General features: G+C 52.3%; 1 protein-coding gene across 1 annotated transcript; it reads right to left on the reverse strand.

The window, feature by feature from the left end:
* On the reverse strand, window positions 1-6,881 carry LOC122154716 (forkhead box protein O1-like). Its single transcript, XM_042805829.1, is given in 3 exon segments — window positions 1-96; window positions 6,094-6,176; window positions 6,179-6,881. Coding segments are annotated over 3 exon segments (681 nt in total). The 5' UTR covers window positions 6,681-6,881.
* Between the last annotated feature and the right edge of the window lie 14,290 nt (window positions 6,882-21,171).

Below are 21,171 nucleotides of genomic sequence, written 5' to 3' on the forward strand. Positions count from 1 at the left end.
TTAACTATGACTAGCTGCAGCCAGCATCAGTGAATTTGAAGTTCCTTCTTCACAGGAGTTGACAGTAAAGTAAGCATATCCGTCTTCCACATTTTTCTGAAAGAGGAAAACAATAAACTATTTACCAGGTATCTCCACTATGTCTTGCTTCAGTATTCGTTACTCAAGGTTATATAATCACTTCCATTAGAAATCCCTGTTTCATATACGAACTTTCTCCCAAAAGAGAAAGGGCGGAAGGTTGAATCTCTGTAGCCACAGCCCTACATATTTCACAAATCTGTGGCTGCAAATTGTATCAGCATTTTGTTCCAAAAGCCAAGCACTCATTTTACAAAATATTCACCAGTTGTGTAAACAGAGGACTGTATATTTCGGTAGTATTATGCCTTGGAAACTGAAAAAGGTCTGAACAGACATCTCAAGAGTACATAATTTCTAGAGTCTGACAAAAGACCTAAAACACCCAAAATATTGCCTATGTTATTGTTCATCATTGCATTAAAAAAAACCCACTAAACCCAAACACCTTACCTAAACATCTTTATCCCCTTGTATGACACTGCTTCCCCTTTCCATCCCACGCAGCAAACGCCCCAATTCTCTAAACCACCAACTTCACTGACAACTTGTGAAACCGTGTAAAAGATACAAAAATAATAATCCTAAGGCGGCAGCTGAGCGTGTCGTAAGGAATATCGTGGAAAAGAGAGCAGTTTTTGTATTGAAGTTCTTTGAAGTCAGACACCTCGGGAAAATTTAGTTCATTATGTCAGCACACAAAGCCACTCGGGCATTTTGCTTTGGTGTTTAGTCTTACCTATAGCCGTACAATTAACTGAACAGACACCACAGCAAATAGAAAACGGGCAAGGAAAATGAGGAGCATATCCAGCACGTAATTCAAGGCCCTGATGGGAAGCTCAAAACCACCGGCGAACGCGGGGCCACACGGCAGCAGGGGCACCCTGAGCATCCCGGGTGCCGAGAGGCAGCTCGGTCCCTCCCGCCCGCAACCTGCCTGCGGGCTGGGGCCAGGGAAGCCCACACACCGCCCCGAAACCAGGGCGGCCACGAAGGGGCTCGAGGTCAGAATGGGCTTTTTCCTTCAAGCGAGGGCTCAGGCCAAGAGGGCAAACGTAAAAGGAGAAACAAAATGAAGTTGAAAAGGAACGAAGAGTTAAGGGCTGGCACTGCGATACAGCTTTGCCGTGAGTGATCCGGGGGCAAGCAAGGAGAGCACCTTGCACCTGCAAATAGTAAGCTGAACTTTCGCACCTGAAATTAAGTGAAATGCAAGCTGGTGACTCACAGACAGACAACGAAAGCTGCTGCAAAGGACTCCTCGGCGGCAGTGAGCCGGTATGCAAGCCGCTATGCAGGAAAACCCACACGGAGGTGGGCAGAGGCTGGGACTGGTCTGGCCAGTGTTCCGAGATCAGGCGTCACTGCGGAGGAGATGCAACTACAGCTTCCAGCTGTTGAGGCTGTTACTCGTGCCTCAAGAAGGTATAACTGTAACTGCATTTCACTTGGCAGAATCCCGGAAGAGAAAGCCAAATCTGAATACTTCCATATGCATTTGCATGTGTGTGCGCTGTATGTATGTGTAACACAATGCACGATGCTAGGGGGTCCACAAATCACCTAGGGAAGCACCGAAAGGGACAAAGGTAAATGCCTACGGATATGTAACCAGAATTGAGGGAATGCACAGCAACTCTTCAAAGCAATTGTGGTATTTCCACGTAGAAGAAAAAAAATGTGTGGCAAAAACCTCACAAAGAGGTATGCATTTCACTTTAGAAAAATGGTATACATTTCCACTACTTAAATTGTTCATTGACCTAAAACTCAAAAGCTTCGGATAACTTCTGTAAATATTATTCTTCAATTTCTCAGTCTCTCAAACACTTCATACTATGTGTGGCTTCCGAACCAAACACACCACAACCCAGAATTTATTTTGCACGGCGACCAATTCACTACAGAATAGAGTCATGACCGCAGAGTATTCCTTTGGTAAGGCGACCCAAAGCACCCGTCCCACGCCTGTTTTGTCCTCAGGCTTTCAGGCTGACATCCATTCATCGTTCTGCAGCTAGATATCACCTCTTCTCATTCCTTCAGCAACGGCAACAAATAAATTTAGGTGACCAAGTTTCCTTGAGGCTAGAAGTTGAGGAGGTGTAAATACCCACGCAACCTTAACGCCTGCCACTGTGAAAAATAAACAACCCATCCACCTCCAGATGAGTGCCACCAAAACTCTGTTTTCTGTTCAAGAAACATTATAGGTTTTGATTAGAACCCATTTTCAAAAGCCAGCTAAAAGGAGGAGACCATCCAAGGAAGCTTAACTGCCATAGCTCCTACACAATACATCTCAACCGTCTCACCACACAGCAAAGACATCATGAAATACGCACATCACAGAGATGCTTTACGTTTTGTATTTCATGTATGATGATTAGCCAAAAAGCTGTCAGATTTGAGTAAAGAAGAGTTATCTACAGCTGCGGTGAAGTTCTTGGAGGACTACAGACTCTCTTAAGCCCCACGTCTCCCACAAGCACAGGTAAGGGAAGACCGTTGCTTTCACTTGACTGCTAGTAGGAGAAAAGTTTCGTTCTTCCATGCAACTTTCACAACAATTTTTTTGTTGTCTCTGAACCGAATCTTGCCTGTGGCTCAGCCTTCTCTGAGCGACGCCGGTCGCTGTCCGCGCTCGCTCCCGACCAGCAGCCCAGCCGGCCTGGCAGAGCACATCTCCAGCGCTCCGCTCAAGGTCGCCGCCGCGCGAGGGGGTCACGCGGACTTTGCTCCCCTCGAGTTCGACCGGGGGGCTGTTCACAAAGCAGAGTTTTGCTCGGGAAGTCTGGAATAAACTTTGCATGTGTAACTGGGAACGGCTTTACCTACTTTAACAAGCTGCTACTAAGAATTTTATGTTACCACCTTCAGCTTCTACTCTTATTTAAAAAGCCATTTTCACTTGGAAGAATTTGGATGCTATTTTGAGCTCCTAATGGATAATGTTGACACCGCTGAACTTCTTTATTCAATCAAAAAAATTAAAAAGCAGCTCAGCATCAGGTATTACATCAGGGCAGTATGTATTCACAAGCATTAGAGCAGTTAGCCCTCATCTTCTGGGTGAGAAACACAGCCTTGACACTATGCAGAAAGGGCACATTCTTTTTAATTTCTTGTGTATTTCATGGATTTTGTGTATAATTTGAAAGGTGCCTTGTTGCACTTACAAATATGCAAGCTCCAACGAGATGATGAAGTGTCTCGAAGCTTTATTTAAGGGAGAGCAAAAAGAAAAAAAAAAAAAAAAAAAAAAAACAACAAACCACCTCTCTGGCTGCGAAACGCCCGCGCACAATGTACTCCCGGCCCCAAGTCAGTGCCAGGCTCTGCGGCGAACCCGCGCTCCCTCTGTCAGCAGCAAAGTCGCGCTAATCTGTGCCCCTCGCTGGAGCCACGCTCCTCCTCGCACTCCGGCTTCGCTCCCAGCCCCACGCCCGCACCCACAGCCGGCCCCCCCGGCCCCCCCGAGCACCAGCAAACCAACAGCTCCCAGTCGGGAAAAAAAAAAAAGAAAAATAATCCCTACTCAGGCTGAGCCGTGGATAAATGGCGATGAACAAGGCAGACGGGCCGCGCGCCTCAACCAGATCAATTCTAGCATTGACACCCAGTGGCTGCCCGTGACTAAACCTGAAAAGGTGGGTAAGAAACGTTGCGTTTATCTGGCTCAGGCCGTGAAATCTGCAAGCGTGTAACTCTGCGAGCAGCCTGGCAGTGACGCGGCCGAAAGAAGGGATTAGGGCAACGCGTACAATGCGGAGCACAGTAACTATTTAATTATGGTGGGAGAGTACATGTGTATCCACCCGCTGGCAGTGGCAGGGTACCTCCTGCACTCTGCCAGAGGGTACCACAGCCAAAAAACACCCAGGTAACGGCTCGCCCTGTCACAGTGAAGGTATGTGGGCACAGAAGGAGCTCGCCCTCTCAGAACCAGGAGTGTGAGACTTCTTCCTTGCTGAAGCACCACACAAAGAGCAGCAATAAAATAGAAGCACCTAATAAGTTACCCAGCCAGCAGAGTTTCCTATTTGCTCGCTTGAATTCGGGGGCTCTCTGATTTTAATTTTGGTTTGTTTGGTTTTCAGTTCTCTTCTACTCATTCTGAAATTGATATATCTTGCTTTTTTTCAAGGAGGCCGAAATACCACTGGAGAAAAAACAGCATTTTCAAGTGACAAGTTACCTTATTTAAAAGTTGTCAGCTATCAATCATTCCACTCCTATTAAGGCTTTTCATAAAAGACGTCTTCAGAGAATTATCCTTTAAATTTTTTAGTCAAACATCAATAGAAACTAACAAATTACTTTTAAAAGCATTCAGCTAAAAATGAGTTTAGGATTAATCTGCATTTCCTTAGCAGGATGTTGCTCACCTCTAAAAAAAAAAAAAAAAAAAAAAAACAAATAAATTTACAGCAATTGGATGTAACAAACATTGCTAGCTGTGCAACTGAAAATATATAAATACACAATTTGAGTCAACACTTTCTTTTTCAGAAAAGGCAAATATTACAGATGCTAGAAAGCGAAGCAAAGGGTTTGGCTGGCCCCACCCGGACCGAAGTCACGAACACGGCGGGACACGCTCACCCCGTGGCCGGGTGCACGCACCTCGCACGTTTATCGCCACCGCCTAATCCCTCGCGGGGGGAAGAGGCTCTGCCTCTACACGGGCGGCTAAAGCTTATTCCGACAGGGCTCCCGCGCAACAGTGCCACGAAACTACACGCCCTGCCGCCGCGAGCGAGCGGGGACACTGGTGGGCGACACTTTCTCACCGGAGGCCGAGGAGGAGGAGGAGGAGGAGGAGGAGGAGGAGGGGGAGGAAGGGGGTTTGCTCGCAGCGCGTCGAGCGCTCGCCACCCGCCGGGACGCGGAGCTGGTGGGTGCCACAGGCCTGGCGCTGGCAGCGCCACGGGGGGCGAGGGCCAGGGTGGCCGCACAGCCCCACGCGAAGCGACGCCGGCAGCCCGGGTGGGCGGCCGGGGCCCCCGGGGCCCCTGTCCGGGACGTGGCGGCCCCGCGGGGGTGGGTGTGTGGGTGTCCCCGGGGGCGAGGCAGCGCTCGGGCAGCCGGCCCGACGGCTCGGCTCCGGGCTGAGCACAAACCCCCCATCGCCAACCGGCCACCGGTGCCAGCCTGCCCCGGCTGCCGGGGGCAGCTCCGTCCCACCGTTTCTCGCAGGAGAAAGACGCTCCCCGGAACCCAACTTTTACAAAGCCATCAGGACAAATACAGCGGCTTACTCATTAAACACGCGGTATTTTTGCAACCCTTGTCCTGACTCCGCTCTTTCCCCATCCCTGTTTGCTCCTGTCCCCTCTCCGCCGCCCGACGGCAAACCCCGTCGCGCCGGGGCAGCTGTCGGCACGGCCCCCACCCCCCACACCACCCCCCCCCCCCCCCCACCTCTCCGAGGGGACGCGGCGGTGCCTCCGCAGCGCCCGACGGCCACCCCCCACGACACAGGTGTTGAACCCCAGCCCCCCCCCCCCCCCCCGGCCAGCCCCGCGGGAGCGGGAGGCGGCGGCGCTCCCGCCGCGTTCGCCCGGGGAACGGCGCCGTGACACGGCGTGAACTTTTGCTTTCGGCGGGGCAGGGCAGGGGAGAAGGGGGGGGGGGGGGGGGGAAGGCGGATTGCAGCAAGTTGAGGGGGGGGGGGCGGCCCCTCCTGTGCCCCACCGCGGGGGGGCGGGGGAACTGCTTTATTCTCGTAAGATTTTTTTTTTTTTTGGGGGGGGGGGGGGTGGGGAGGAAAAAAAGTGAAAATTTTAAAGGGGGGGGGGGGGGGGAAAAAAAAAAAAGCATGGAGCCGGAGCGCTGCAAACTGCGCGGCGGGCAGCGAGCAGCCCGGGGGGCGGGAGGGGGGGGCAGCGTGCCCGGCCGCTCGCAGGCGACCGGCGGCAGCGCGTACAGCGCCCAGCACGGCCGAACCCCCCCCCCCCCCCCGCGCCTCCCCCGCTCCGACGGGGCCCCCCACCGCTCGCCCCTCACCTTCCAGCCGGCCGAGCTGTTGCTGTCGCCCTTATCCTTGAAGTAGGGGACGCTCTTGACCATCCACTCGTAGATCTGGGAGGGGTGAGCCGCTTCTCGGGGGAGCTCTCGATGGCCTTGGTGATGAGGTCCGCGTAGGACAGGTTGCCCCAGGCGTTGCGGCGCGACGAGCTGCTCTTGCGGGGCTGCCCGGCCACGGGACCCGGCGACAGACCGGCCACGGGCGGCGGCACCGGCGGCACCGGCGGGTGGAGGCGGCAGCCGGGCTCGGGCGCCGGGAAGTCCCCGCAGCGGCAGGCGGCCGCCTCGGGGGGGGGGCCGGCGGCGGCGGGGGGCAGCGCCGCGAAGTCCTCGCTCTCCTCTAGCAGGCTGAGGTTGCTGATGAAGTCGGCGCTGAGCCCTCCCGAAGCGCCGGCCGCGGCCCCGGCCGCCCCCTCGGGCTGCCCTCCGCACGACGGCGCCGGGCTGGAGGTGGCCGAGCTGGGGGGGTTGAACTCCGGGCGCGGCAGGGGCCAGGTGCAGGAGCGGGGCCGCGGCAGCGGCTCGAAGTCGGGGTCGATGTCCACCAGCTGCGGGGCCTCGGCCATGGCGGGGCCGGGGCGGGAGCGCGGCGGCGGCGGCGGCGGCGGGGGCGGCCGGGCTCAGCGCCGCCGCCCCATGCAGGCTCCGGCCAAGGACCGGCGCGGCCCCGACGGCGCGGCCGACAACTCCCCCTCGGGGCTCCGGCCCCGCCGCTTTGCCCCTGCCCGGCTCCCGGTTCCCGGTTCCCTGCCCTCTGCGGCGGCGGCAGCAGCGCGGCGCGGCGCGACCCGACTGGAACGACCGCCCCGTGCGGGCCCGCCTCCAGCCTTCCTCCTCCTCCTCCTCCTCCTCCTCCTCCCGGCGGGGTGGGACGGCCCGCGCCGCGCCAATGGCAGAGCCGCGCCGCCCGCCCGCCTCCCGCCGCGGGGCCGGTTTGGCAGGAGGGTGCCGGTACCCCCCGTGCTCTTTCGGGGTGGGTTTTTTTTTGTTTTCCGGCGGCGGGGATGGGGGGGGGGGCGGTGCCCCCCCGCAGCCCCGGGGCTCGGAGCTCCCTTGCCCCGCCGGGGAGTGAGCGCTGCGGAGGGCGCAGGAAGTAACTCCGCTCGGAGCTGCGGGGGGGGGAAGGATTGCCACGGAGAACGCCCCCGCGAGTGTTTCTGCCTTGCTCGCTGCCGGCGGCGCGTTGCCGCCTGCACCGACGGCCCCGGTGCCTGCAGCCCTCGGGGATCGGCGGGGGGCTGGGGGCATCCCCCGGCTGCAGCGGGACGGCTGGGGGGAAAAAGGGGGGGGGTGCTCGGGGGGGGGGGGGGGTCTCACCAGCAAGCCCGGCGGCGCTGGCCCCGCGTGGAGCGCCGCTACCGCCCGTCTGCCCGCCCCGGGGGGGTCCGGGCAGCCCCCGCGCCGCGGGGACGGGACCGGGGGCTGCGACAGCTTCCCTGCCTCCCTCCCCCTCCCTCCCTCCCTGCCTCCCTCCCTCCCTCCCTCCCAGGCCGGCTCCTCGCCAAAAAGTGTCCGCGCCTCCCGAAGTGATAAACCTCCCCTTCGGCTGAGCGTGTTTTCACACCGCGAGGCGGTGTTTTATTCCGTGGACAGTCACGGGAGCTCGGGATAATTTCGTTTTGTGTCAACTATTAAACGTACTTTATATTTTCCGGGCAAACCCCAAGGCCACGCAGTTCAGTAAGGCTTGTATTCCCCGCTTCCAGAGAGGCAGCAGTTGCAGGACGTGCCGCCTCTGCCACCCGAGCCCATAAACATACAAAGAGGTACATGTTCGAGGCAGCACAGAAGTGTTATTCTGTTTAAAATTAAAAGGAAGACTCTTGCTTAAACTCGGGAAACGATCCCAGGGATGAGGCGCGACTCAACACCTTGTTCAAACTGGCAAACCCTACTTTTTAGAAAATCTGTTTTGTTTTCAATAGGAGGAATGCTTGCAAAAAACATGCTTCAGACATGGCTTGATAAATCACAGAATTCACAACCCGCCATGGCATTTGATGTCGCCTGTCAAAGAACTACCAGAGCAGGGTAACTGTCACCGCTGAGCCAGCAAACCTGCTGCTCTTCCCTCCTCCCTGCATCGAGGCGGAGAGCGTTAATGTTATTTAAACGTGGTTCATTGTTCCTATGAAAATATTTCCCAAAAATGAGTAACAATAATGAAGGAGAAAGTGTAAGACTGGATTTAGGCCCACAGCATGTAATTTAGTGCCAGATCATACATCTACATACACATACCGTCTATTATGAAAACACTTTCTGAGACTTGCAATGTACCTAACTATATAGTTAGTGCAACATATGCATAAGTGCACAGCAACTGATCAAATTTTAAAGCGCTGGTTTTGTCATGTTTATTTTCCAAATAAATGCGAAAGGTGATTATATCTTATTATAGGTTGGCTGCTTGCCAAATTTCAGAGTTGCTTTGCCTTTAAGTAATTTCTGTGTTTTCCAAATCCTGCAGAGGAGTCAACCCACAAATTTATATTGCTTAGCCCGCAGATTTTAGAAAAAAAACCCCTTTTTTTCCTCAGTTTCAAAAAAAAAAAAAAAAAAGGGAAAGGCAAATTAGTCCCAGTTCAACCTAATAACTTGCATGCCACGTTTCAGCTTGGAACAGCTTTATCCGGCAGCGTTACACAACTCGACTACAGTAGTTGCCCTGCAATAGGGGAGAGCACCCTGCCTTGGAGAAGCAGAGATTATATAATGGTGAGAAGCAGCCAGGGACGCGCGGCGAATGGACATGTTTAAATGGGAGGCAAAACAAAAGAAGTCCCCGAGAACACTGAAACATTTTCTTTCCTTGGTGTCTGAAAAAAAAAAAAATCTAAGGGCCAGACTGGAACCCATCCTGCTAAAGGAAATGGATTTATTACCCAGGCTTGCTTCTAAGGATTTTTTTTTTTTAAATCTTGCACGCCTTGCTTTTTCATTTTGTCAAAAACAGAGACGTTATCCCCTGACCTCTATTGGTATACGCAGATCAAAAAATAGCTTTCCTTTGTCAGATGCCAACTGTGAAAACTGGGAAGAAAGCTGGTGCTGGGGCTTTTAGGAAGCCGTGGTGTGTTTGTAGTTGAGCCCAGCTCGTTCTGCCGCAGGAGGGTTGGGTTGCCCTTCCCTGGCCCCGCTTGCCTCCCCTCCTCGGCAGGGCTCTGCCACGTTTGTGCCCCCTGTCACCGACGTTCTTGCAGCTCGGAACGCAGGGGTGAATGCAGACAGCAGTTTGCAGTCAGGGCTGAGGGCCGGGGAGGGAGAGCGCCGTAAAGCCGGCGCCTTCAGCTCGCGGCGTTCGCTCGGCAAGTGACTCACAGCGCAAGAGGCAGGGGTGAGCTCTGCCCATTGCTCAGGGGGGGGTTGCCTATTGCACGCCCACGGCTGGGCCCAGGGCTGCCGGAGGGCTGGAGGCCGAGGGGACGACGCCGCGCGCTTTCCTGGGATGAGTAATCCGGGCGTCCGCGCTGGCTTCGGGGGGCGAGCGAGCCCTTCTGTGAGGCCCCGGTCCACACGCATGCCATCGTCTGCGTTCCTCGGGGGATTTCTGCTCTCCGTCGAGTATTCGGGGACCGAAGCCCTTCACGTCAACTGATTTTGGGGTCAGAGCGAGCGGCGCACCCGCTGTGCACAACAGGAGGGCCAAGCGAGCTGCATGCCCTGGCGCCCCCCGGCACCGCCACGGCCCCGGTGCCCCACTGACCACCCTTCGGACCCACCGCCGTGAGCAAAACCAGCCCCCTCGGCTGCTGGAGGGGGGCTCCCTCCTCCTAAAACAGACCGGCACGCCGAGGGCTCAGTACGAGAAATTTTACCGCATCTACAAATGACAGCGTTGAGTTTATCTCATCTCCCACAATGCCGAAATGCTGATGGATGCACCACAATTCATTTCTACTCCCACAGTCCTCCTCCCACACTCCACCTTTTCATTTCTCTACTCCTACTCCTGCTCCCATTTTCCACTCCTCTACAATACAATATCTTCTATCATCCTCAGCATCAACTTGTATTTTTTTTTTTTTTTCAAATTAAAGACCTGAAGATTGCCTTTTATCATCACTGGAATAAAGCGGAGCCTTCTATTCATATTCTGGGTTCAAGGCAGCCAAAATAAAGGATCTGTGCTGTCTTTTTACTACTGTCTGGATAATTCACTTTCTGAGGGTTTGATCAAATTTAGCAGGAGATTATGTGAAGCTGAAAGCACTCGTACTCTATGTACAGCTCTTTTTTCCACATGTATGTGTGCACTGAGAGAGTACAAACGTTTTAACAGAGCAAAAAGCAACAGTGAAATACCAGTTTGCGCCTGGTATCTTAAGAGCTGGGAAAAAGCTTATTTTCTGAGAAAGGATGGGGGAGTTCAGCACCTCCCATGTCTCTGTCCTGGTTTCAGCTGGGATAGAGTTAATCTTCTTCCCAGTAGCTGGTACTGTGCTGTGTTTTGGGTTTAGTGTGAGAATAATGTTGATAACACACTGATGGTTTAGTTGTTGCTAAGTAGCGCTTATCCTAAGTTAAGGATTTCTCAGTTTCCCATGCTGCGGCAGCGAGCAGGTGCACAAGAAGCTGGGAAGGAGCGCAGTTAGGACAGCTGACCCCAACTAGCCAAGGGCTAGTCCATACCATGGGATGTCACGCTCGGTATATAAGCTGGGGGGAGCTGGCCAGGATCTCTGCTCAGGCATCGGTCAGCAGGTGGTGAGCAATTGCATTGTGCATCACTTGCCTTCCCTCGGGTTTTGTTTCTCTCTCTCTTTTTCTATAATAATTTTCATTACTATTATTGCTATTATCATATTTTATTCTAGTCATTAAACTGTTCTTATCTCAACCCATGAGTTTTACATTTTTTTTTTTCCCCCAATTCTCCTCCGAATCCCACTGCAGGGGGACGAGTGAGCGAACGGCTGCGTGGTGCTTAGTTGCTGGCTGGGCGCTTAAACCACGTCAGTCTCTCCGAAGGGACTGACTTTGGTTTGCAGCCCGCATTTCCAAGGAGCCTGGGCACCCGGCGGGTGGTGTGGCACCTTAACCACATCCCCTCCCAGCCCGGGGCTACTGAGATCCTCCCCACACCGCAGGGTGGGCACATGGCCCGGGCGGACAGGGCATCTGCACTGCCCAGCTAAGGGCTTTCGAGGTGCCTGACGCTCTCCCAACTGGCCTGAGGCTTCTTACCCAGCACCCAGAGGCAGGGGGGGTCCGGCTGACCCAAGGAGAGGTGGGTGTCACGTTTAGGGCCGTGGTCAACGGGGGCAAAACACGTTCCCCTCCGTGGGTGACTCGGCACCTCGGGTGGCAGAGCTCACTGGCCATGGGGCTGTCAGGCTCTCACCCCGAGTAGTTCAGACCCGCTTTCAGCCAGCTGCCTTCAGGCCACCAAATCCCACCCGTCCCACCTCGTAGTGCCTGGAAAACGCATAATCGCCGATTTTGCATCCCCGGGGTTTTCCAGGGTCCAGAAGTGTCTGGTGGCTCGGTGCAAGCCAGACGTGACGGGCAGGATGGTGCTGATCTCAAAGGGACCACTTGTTTGAGCAAAACATGCGGCACTTGGTCTTGCCTGGCAGAAACTTCTGCGTTATTTCTTGTGACCCAATGTACGCTAGCACTATGCTCCTCAGAAGGGCTGCAGCCCTCCTGAGCAGAAACAGTAAGAAAAGGCCGCGCTGCACAGCGTTGAGCTGACAGGCTAACCGGGCACTGTGGGCAAAAAAAAAAAAAAAAAAAAAAGGCAAAATGATCAGTCCTGCTTTGCAGAGGGGAAACCGGGCCACCACGAACTCACGTAATGTGCAGAGAGCCTCGCAGAGGACACGTGGACAGAGACAGACTTCGGAGCCAGGTCTAACCATACCCGGTCCTTAGGCCTAAAATAACTCAAGTCCCCAAAGAGCTGTCGGGGTACTTGCTGGTGTGGGATTCGAAGTTACCTCGTCTCACGTCCGCCTTCTGCTGCACACCGCGGGGAGAGCCGGGATGCTCCCCACAGAGGCAACAAGGTCCTGCTGGGGGTACCTCCGTGTGCCCGAAAGCAGGGCTGGCCGCCCGCCCCACGGGGCGCGTTTCAGAGTCGAGAGCTGCAGACCCTCGCGCGGGGGGTGCAGCTCCAGCCTGCAGAAAACCTCCAGGCTCCCAGCCCTTCTTCTCCGGGGAGGTGCGGGACCATGACCGAGGGTGCCAGATCTGCCCGTACAGCCAGACACCGTCTCCTTCACCTCCTCACCCTCACAGCTGGGCTGCTGCATCCTCCTCCTCCTCCTCCTCCTCCTCCTCCTCCTCCTCCTGCTCTTCTCCACCACCAGCAACCGACAGCGAGTTTCCAGCTGGACACCAACAACCCCCAGCTAACTCCCCGCTCCTTCCCCAATTTCTCTATCGCAGCCCAGCGGCGCAGGGCGGCCGGAGGGCTGGGCGGGGGCTGCTGTCGGGAGGAAGGGTGGAAGGGAGCCGTCAAGAGGGGCGAAGGTGGGGCTGCGCCCCCCAGGCTGGGAGCTGGAGCTGCTGGGGGCTGGGCTACCAAAATCTCCCTGCAGACCTAGAGGCTGCTGAGGCTGGACCGTCCTGACTTAAAAGAAATGCTGCAACAAATATTTAGTTATATAAATCAACAGATAATTTAGTATTTGAAATATTTTTTTTATTAAAAATAACTAGTTAAAATATTTACCATGTATTTTCTGACAATTTCCTTTGATGTTGTTCGTACCTCATTTGTTCTCAGCATCTGCAAAAATGTAAACAATTAAGATTCGAGGGCAAGGTTTCATGGAAACCATTTGTAGGTTGCACTATTTGAAGGAATTGAAATTTAATTTGAAATTCCCTTGTGCAAGAGCTCATGTCAGAAGCACTTGTATGTTTTCCAGTCAAAGAAAAGAAAGAACAGTACAACTTTACTGGTTGCTGCAATTAATGCAGCTCAGATTCCTATTAAGTGTGGCTCTTAGCCTTTGGACAAAGCCATTTTCACTGACCGAGCACAACTGAGGTGTACATTACTGGGAGCCACAGTCTGCTGCCGCAGGTCCTAAATAGAAGAAGAAAGTAAACGGAAGAAAACATTTGAGACAAACTCATCTCTTGACTCCCTCACAACCCAGGCTCAGGACCTCCCATGGACACACATATCCTGTTGCACCCACGTAGACACATCCAGAGGTGAAAGACCTAAGCACTACATGCCCGAGGAATTATCCTGACCAGGATCAATACAATAAATACCAAAGGTAGTGTCGGCGTAGTGATATCTGGTTTTAATGTGTCATGTGCAATCACTGGCTGTGATGTAAAAACAGAAGGCAAGAGTTTATCAGGTTTCAGATTCAGCTGAATCACCCGGCCCACCCCTATGCAAAGGCCAATGTGCCTGGAAGTAAACACAGTTCAAGTGGTGTGGATGTTTTCCAGGGTGTTGGGTTTCTGTTTTGTCGTAAATATGATCTATTACAATATTCTCCCACATCCTACGGTCAATGTTTCAACATTTTCAGGTGCGTTTCTCATTTCTTGTTTTCCTTCATATATTGCTGGAGGAAAAACTGACTGGCTTCGCATGGCAGCTTTTGTATATTAAATAATTTTATTGTGTTTGAGCAACAAACTGAAAACAGGACGCTTGACAGTTACGGTATATTTCAGTGGTTTCTCTTCAGCCTGTAGGAAGGGAAATTCATGGCACGGTACAATGCAATGCTTGACAACTATTTCATCTTCTTTTCCTTTGTTTCCCTGGAAAACTGATAGCTACCTGTCATCAACAAGAAAAATCGTTTATAGCCAGAATCAGCACAGAGGCTGAGGCATAATAAAGGCTTAGTTTTTAAAACAAACATTTTTTCCATTGTTGAATTCGTGCTTGAAAAGCATATTTATATATGTATACAACTGTATTTGCATACAAATGAGTGCATTATGTATACTCTACACAAATGCATATGCATGCTATCGTTATATACAATTTACGCTGGATTTATATAGATGCAAACATGGTTAGACAATAACGGTACGACAGTATTTTGACATATATGCACATATTCCTCGGCTGCTGGTGACTAACACATAGCAGAAGGCAGTGTTTGTGCAGGGTGCTCAATGGGTAAGGTTCATAGTATACAAATACCGGCCAGGGCATCGATGTCCACAGCAGGACGACGACGCCAGGCAGCTACACTCTCTTTCTCCTTGTAACACACAGTAACTCTGTGCTTGGGTTTTTTTTTTTTTTTTTTTACCTCTCGTAAAATGGGTATAAAACCCCATCTGTCCGTTGCGACCCGGTTGGTTAACAGTTTAAGTGCTTTGAGATCTGGTGCTGCAAATGCAACCCTGGCTTACCCGGGGCCTGCGAGGAGAACATACCGATGAAACTGAAACCAGCACGGTCCCAGCGGCAGGTTCTGCCTCCAGGCAGAGGCGCACCACACACCGGCCTGAAAACAGATAAGAAGAGCAACCAGCAGTTTCAATTTTACGTTTGCATCTGCCGAGCCCCGAATAGTGAACCTCACCCAGGATCAGACCAGCTCGTGCCTCGTGATCAATAATTGGAAGGCACATGGCAGGCGGCAGCTTGGGGCCTTCTCCTTCTATCCAAGAAGGAGATGGGAATCTCCGATGAGATTTAGGAGGGGGCTCAAGGCAGAGGAGGGCATTGGGTGCAAAGGGGTAAGTGGTGGGACCGCTCAGATCCGTCCACCCACTCGTTACAGAAATGCTGCTGCAGCTGCAAAGCAATGAGCAGTGGCTCCCTGCAAGCCACCCACTTTCACTCTTTGCTCCAGTTGTGGCTACCAACCTTGCCGGCTGGTGAAGCAGCTTGCGTCGGAAAAAAAAAAACCCAAAACCCAAAAAACCCCCAAGCAAACAAAAACCAAAGTAGAGTCTCAGGCAGCAGCTGGACTCTCTGGTATCCCTCCTTGCTGAGGTGGGGATCGGCTCGCTAAGGCACAGACTCACAGGGACTCCTCGTCCTCTCTGACGGGTCCCAGAGCCGCTGGAGAACGGGAAACACGATGAAGGGGCAGAAGGGGAAGGGTGAGCGGAGAGAAACAAGGGAGGAAGGAAATGGTGGGGGATAGGGACATCACAAGAAGAATTCACAACAAAGGGAAAACCGGAAAGAAAGGAAAGGAAAATAACAGAAAGGAGGAAAATGAGCATGAAACATAAACTGCCTTGGCCAGTAGATGAAGAAAGAGGACGTGTGTCCCGAATTGGAGCTTTTGCAAGACAAAGAACCCACAGGAATACTTAAAAGGCACTGAAAGACTGCCATCCCAGAGCCGTGCCTCCGGGGAAGGGGCAGCCCCGGCAGCCGTCTCCCGGGGGGCTCACCCTGCCCACACGCACATCCCCACCGCCGCGTGCCGTGCGGAGCCGGGACGGGCGAGTGCACCCAGCGCTCCTGCCCCTTGGGCAGCAGGAAGCAATCCTGCGTTTCCAAAGTTTACAGGCTCACCTGGTCGAGCCCGCGCTGCGGAGCGGGCCCCGCGCCCCGCGCCCTGCCACGCGTCGGCCGGGCAGCGCGTCCCTCCCCTTCGGTCGTGGGGCACGGCTGACGTTGCCCCGCAGCACCCACAGGCCCGGAGCAAGCCCCCCCCCCCAGCCACGTTTGCACCAAAAGCCGGGCTGTGAGGCAGAAAGATGCCAGATTTGGATGTGGCGAAGGAGCCCTCACCCAGCGGTGTTCTGTCCCGCCCAGCCGGGCACGACGTAGGGACTGACGGGCACAGGGGTGCCAGGGGCTGGCAGCTCTCGGTGAAGTGACATATCAGGCAGCCAGCTGCTCTCTGCTTGACCCACCTGAATAAACGCCAAGGTCCCCTCGGCCTCTCCTCCTCGTGTTCTGCCCAGGAGGACACAGCAGCGGTGGCCACTGAGTGTTTGGATAGGCACTTGGAGAAGGACTCGGGAGTCAAAATGAAATGGAGGATGGACAAAAATGAATTTTTAAAAATTCCTTGCCATATGTCGGTTTGTTAAAAACTTGAGACTTGTGTAGTTTTGTTCAAAACTGCATTTTTACATTACAGGAAATTCAGTGTAGAAAAGCGGGACTGCTTGTTACTTTTCCAGATCTGCCAGATGTGTCTTCCTTTCAACCAATATCTTCCTATGATTTTTTTTTTTTTTAGTGAAATCTTTCTTAACAGCTTTTTTCTTTTTTTTCCTCTTCTACGTATACACCTAACCTTACTCCGTAAAATCGACGTGGTGTGGTTGAAAAGTCACTTTGCAAACAAGCAAAGAAGACCCTTCTCTCACAAGGCTCGAAAACCATTACCCTCTTTGCACGTGAAACTGCCTGCAAAATAAGACTTCTATCACCAAAGACAAGAAATGCAATTCTAGATGTCGAAAGTGTTGTCTCAAGGCTTTAACACAGCCAGGCAGAGCTTTCTTCTCTGTTGTTCCTGAACAAGCATTTCCAGCCACTCATGATGTCAGGAGGCGCCGTTCAGACAAATAACAGCAACCCACATCTCTCTGGATTCTCCTCAGACTCCATAAATAGGCACTTTCTTTGCCGTTCCATCATGTGAATCTAATGAATTTGGTTTGGGGTTTGTTTTTTTTTTCATATTGGGACTAAATCAGGAGTGCAAATACAGGCACTGGTCTGACCCTGCCTAGACCTTTCCTCCTCCCCCCTGTTAGCAGAAGGGCACTTAGGGTGTGAAACAGAAGTACAGCCTCCTCCAGAGCCGCACTCGAAATCCAGCACAGCAGCATGAAACCCCTTCAAAGTCAGTTCCCCAAACCAGGCAGGGTTCCTACCTCAGCCTGCCAAAAACCACAGAGGCGAGGAGAGAACTTACCCTCCCCAGAGCCCCCAGGCTGGGGAGGTGACTTGGTTTGTCACCAACAGAGCCCAGCCTTGTCAACCTGCGGACTGACCAGTGGACAACAACTGCATTTCACACTTTTCTCTTACCGTTTGGCATCTACGTTGTTTAACTGGTGCTGAACATCTGGCAGCTTGCAAAGAGGGAGGGAGAGTGAAGTTCGGTCATCTCACGGGGGCCTCTGTGAAGGGTGGGAAGTGGCTCAAGAATGGGCCCAACTACTGGGATAAGAAAAGGCGAAGACAACAGGGAGAGGGCAAGGGCAAAGAAGCCCCAAAAGATATCCTGCTCCTAAAAAGCCGTCGATATCTGGTAGCTGAGAGACGGTGGTAAGACTCACCATTGGGTACACCGGATTTCTCGGTAGCTGACTGGTTATCAAAGGCTGTAGTTTGCAGAGAGTGGTGGCCGGATATTTCTGACTCACCAGAACAGCTCTCATTTTTGTTTGGTTTTCCGACAGATCTTCAGGAATACGTCTTTGCCCTACTGCAGTTTTGCAGCATTATGGGTTTGCATTACAATCTTTCACCTCGATTCTTGTTTCTCCGGGGACAAGACAGTACTCTGTGGCCTAACGCAACCCAGAGGAAAGTCCCTGCAGAAGCAGTTGCCCAGGTCAACCTACGTCCCCTCCTTGTTTTTTCAGCCTGATCCAGAGGCAGGTGAGGAAGGATGCTCAGTGGTTGCTGGTGCTGTGAAATCAGCAGCCAGAGTAGCTCAGTGGCCAGACGGATGGTTTGCAAAACGTCAGCTGTGGAGCACTGGCACATCGGTTACACAAGTCTTCATCCCAAACACCGCTGTTACAGCATGGGTAGCGACTCCTCCTCCATCATCAAACCCAAGATTTTCTTATGGGGATCAGAAAAAAACATCTATTTGAGTAACGTCTGTGAAGTCGTGCAAGCGGGTCCTCAAAAACACCTACGTCAATGGATTCATTCTTTGATATTTTAATCAAATTCATGTGCCAATGTCAGATGAAATCAGCACATTTCTTCCTCCGTGGGGTTACTGTCTAGCTGACAGCTTGCTGCATGTGCAGCGATGTCTGAGCCAGCCAACGAGATCTGCAGCTGAGCAAGGAAGTGGGTAAGCGCCATGGAGGTAAACGCAAGGTCAAGAAAATGGCTATAGCAAGTGCAAAGGTAAATGCTAAGCAGAGCAGTGACAGGCATCCAGAAGGGATTTTTCACAAGCATGCTGGCATGCTGTGTTGCACAGCTTGCTCTGCTCCTGTAGATTTCGAGCAAAAGAAGTCTGTGACAAATATTTTGAGAGTGCTTCGCAGGAATCGAAGCTGCGAGATGTTGAATCTGCACTGGCAGAGCCAAGCACAAAAAGTGGCGAGTGAACTTTTTCCTACACCAACTGCACCCAGAACAAGCTTCCTGATTTGCAAAGGCTTTTTACACTTCTTTTCACAGGCAACCCTGCTACGAAAAAAGTATCTGGAAACCATTTTTGCAAAACCGTGGTGGCATATCTTGTTTGAATAAACTGGGGGGAAAAAAAAAAAAAAAAAAAAAAAAAAAAAAAAAAAAAGGCCAAAAATTTTGGACGTCCTATGAACGACCCGGGAAAGCTGTTGGATGCTCATGTTGGGCATCATCTTGCAGCAGACGAGGAGAGCAGCCTGGCAGCTGCTGCGCTCAGCACGGTAGCGGCACCACGTTGTTCCCTCGTGGATGATTCACAAGGGCTTGGTGAGGGAAGCGGGCAATTCGCGATGGGGATTTCTTCTAATGCCGTGAGTTTAGTTAGAAACCAAAAGAGCAACCTAGGCCGTTGGAAATAATTCAGAAGTATGATTTCCCTTCTGAGAAGACAACAGCTTTTGTTAGCCATATCACTGCGGGCACAGCAAGAACGTGGGAGAAAAGCCCTGTTTCTCAATATAGTGCATGTGGCTTGCACAAAACCCTTGCTCAGCTTGGCTGGGGAAAAAATGAAGTTAATTAACTTGTTACGGCGGTAAAACGGGCCTCTGCTGCCTTCTAACAATATCTCCAGGCAAAGGGGAAAGTACCTGCAATCTTCCCAGTCGTAAGGTGGAAGAGCGGCTTTCAAGTCGTTTTTGTGCTGGCCAAGGCTTCTGGGGAGATGGGCGCTGAGGAGCCGGCGTGCGGCTTCGTTCAGCAGTGCACCGTGTGGGTACGAGTCACCCGCCGTGACTCAGGTACCTAAAACTTAATGCTTAGGTCCTTGCCAACCACCTTCCCCTCCGTTTGTAGCTGGGGAAGGAAAGCAGGCAGAGGAAATTCACTTACCCAAAGCCCGGTCCAGAAGGCGGGGGGACCTGAGTGGCCCTCTGTTGTGACTCGGTGGGAACAACGTAGAGGAGCTAGTGCTGAGCTGGACACGAGTCGCCTTCACGCCTCTGCAGGGGGGTGCCAAGTTCACCCTCCCCGCGGGCTGCTGGAGGCATGTGCAGCTGGTTCAGGAGCCCACGCTGCGTCCCCGAGGGCGACCCCAAGCCTCACAGAATCAGGCACCAGAGCTCATCAACAACAGCCAAAGGCTTGGTCGGCTTTGGCTGCGGCGCAGACTTTAGGCACACCACTGACAGGACACTGACCGAGCAAGCCCTTCCTCAAAGCAGTATTAAAAAAAAAATAAAAGCAATCTGCCTTCACAGTTGTCAATCAACTGCCTTTTTTTTTTTTGAGGCCTGTCGAATGCTTGATCCAATCTACATCAAGTATCGACTGATACTTCGGAGGCAGTTTCTGTGTTTGAAGACAATGTGTTGGCTAGCACCACCGCTCCAATTCTGGATGGAAAACTTTCACTTATTGCTAAATTTTGAGATGACGTACAGGTGCCCAACAGCGGCAAAGACTGAGAGAGCCCTTATTTTTCTTTGTATGCAGGTGAATCGCGTCGTTCCAGACAAGAAACCAAAGGCAGCAGCCGTTCTATGTACAACACCACTTCTTAACCCGAAAAATCTTCAGCTGGAACTGCAACCCATCTTCTTTTCTGTAAAACAAATTCACAGCTAAACGTAAAACCGTATGTCTGATAGTACCGTGTAATAATAATATTGATGGTATTAATAAAAGACTGTTATTTAAAAGCATCTTTGTACTTTGCCTTGATAAAAGCTACATAAATCAGTAATCTGTGAGCGTTGTTCAACCTCTGTTACTCAATTTACCTCAAAATGCCATGCCAGTGTTGTAGACTTAATAGCAACTTAAAAATTAATATGTCGACCTGAAAACGGGCTGGTGTCAGTGGAAAGGGAGAGAAGATTGACAAGTGCTTTAAAATCTGATCCCCCTGCATGGATTATAGTCAAAATTACCAGTGGCCTTTAGGAGACCAGAATATTCTTGTTTGGAATTGCTGCAGATGGAGTTAGCTGGTTACTGGCATTACAGGGTAAGCTAGTGCTCCCTTCACCTATTAGCCTGTTATTACAACAAAGACTCATCTTCATTAACCACGCTGCCGCAGGGCTCAGCTTATCTGCCAACAGAGAGCGCTGATTTCGTATCAGAAGCGGAGTCAGGGCAAAGAGCGAGGGGGAGGCAGGGCGACCAGCAGAGCAGGAACCTCACAGCAGCAGCCAGGGAGCCCAGGGTGTCGAAGCAGCCGGGGAATGCACTGACCACAGCGGGATTATTCTCCCGTCTTCACCTGAGGGTAGGAAGAGCTACTTTAAAGCAATGTGCGCAGAAAGGGGGTACAAACTAAGGGTCCAGGGAGGCACCAGCAAGAAGCATCAAGAACGAGCTTACAGAAAATGGTGTGGAAGACCGTCCACGTGGAAACACGCGCGCCCTGGCAGTGTCTGGCTCTCCAAAGATCTGCTTCACTTACAAGAAGCAAAAGCTTTTTGCAAGAGCGTTGTGGTTTGTGCCAAACACCACGCAGCCGCTCGCTCCCCCTCCCCCTGCCCGGGGGGTGCGGGAGGGAATTGGAGGGGTAAAGGGAGACTCGTCAGTTGAGATAAAAGCAGTTTAATAATCGTAATGAAATAAAAGAATAACAGAAAGTGCAAAGAGGTAATGCACTATGCCGTTGCTCACCTGCACTCTTCAGACACGGGCTTCTAGTACCTACTGAGAAGAGGAGCAGGCACAGCCGGCACAGGTGGAAAGGAAAAGATTAAAGAAGAGCAGGAGAGACTTTTCAGAAGACATCTATGTTCAGTGCCAGAAACATCATCTCCGCTGCGAATGGGACTCTT

Source organism: Tyto alba, unplaced genomic scaffold, assembly GCF_018691265.1.
Source record: "Tyto alba isolate M040663 unplaced genomic scaffold, T.alba_DEE_v4.0 Super-Scaffold_45, whole genome shotgun sequence".
NCBI lineage: Eukaryota > Metazoa > Chordata > Aves > Strigiformes > Tytonidae > Tyto > Tyto alba.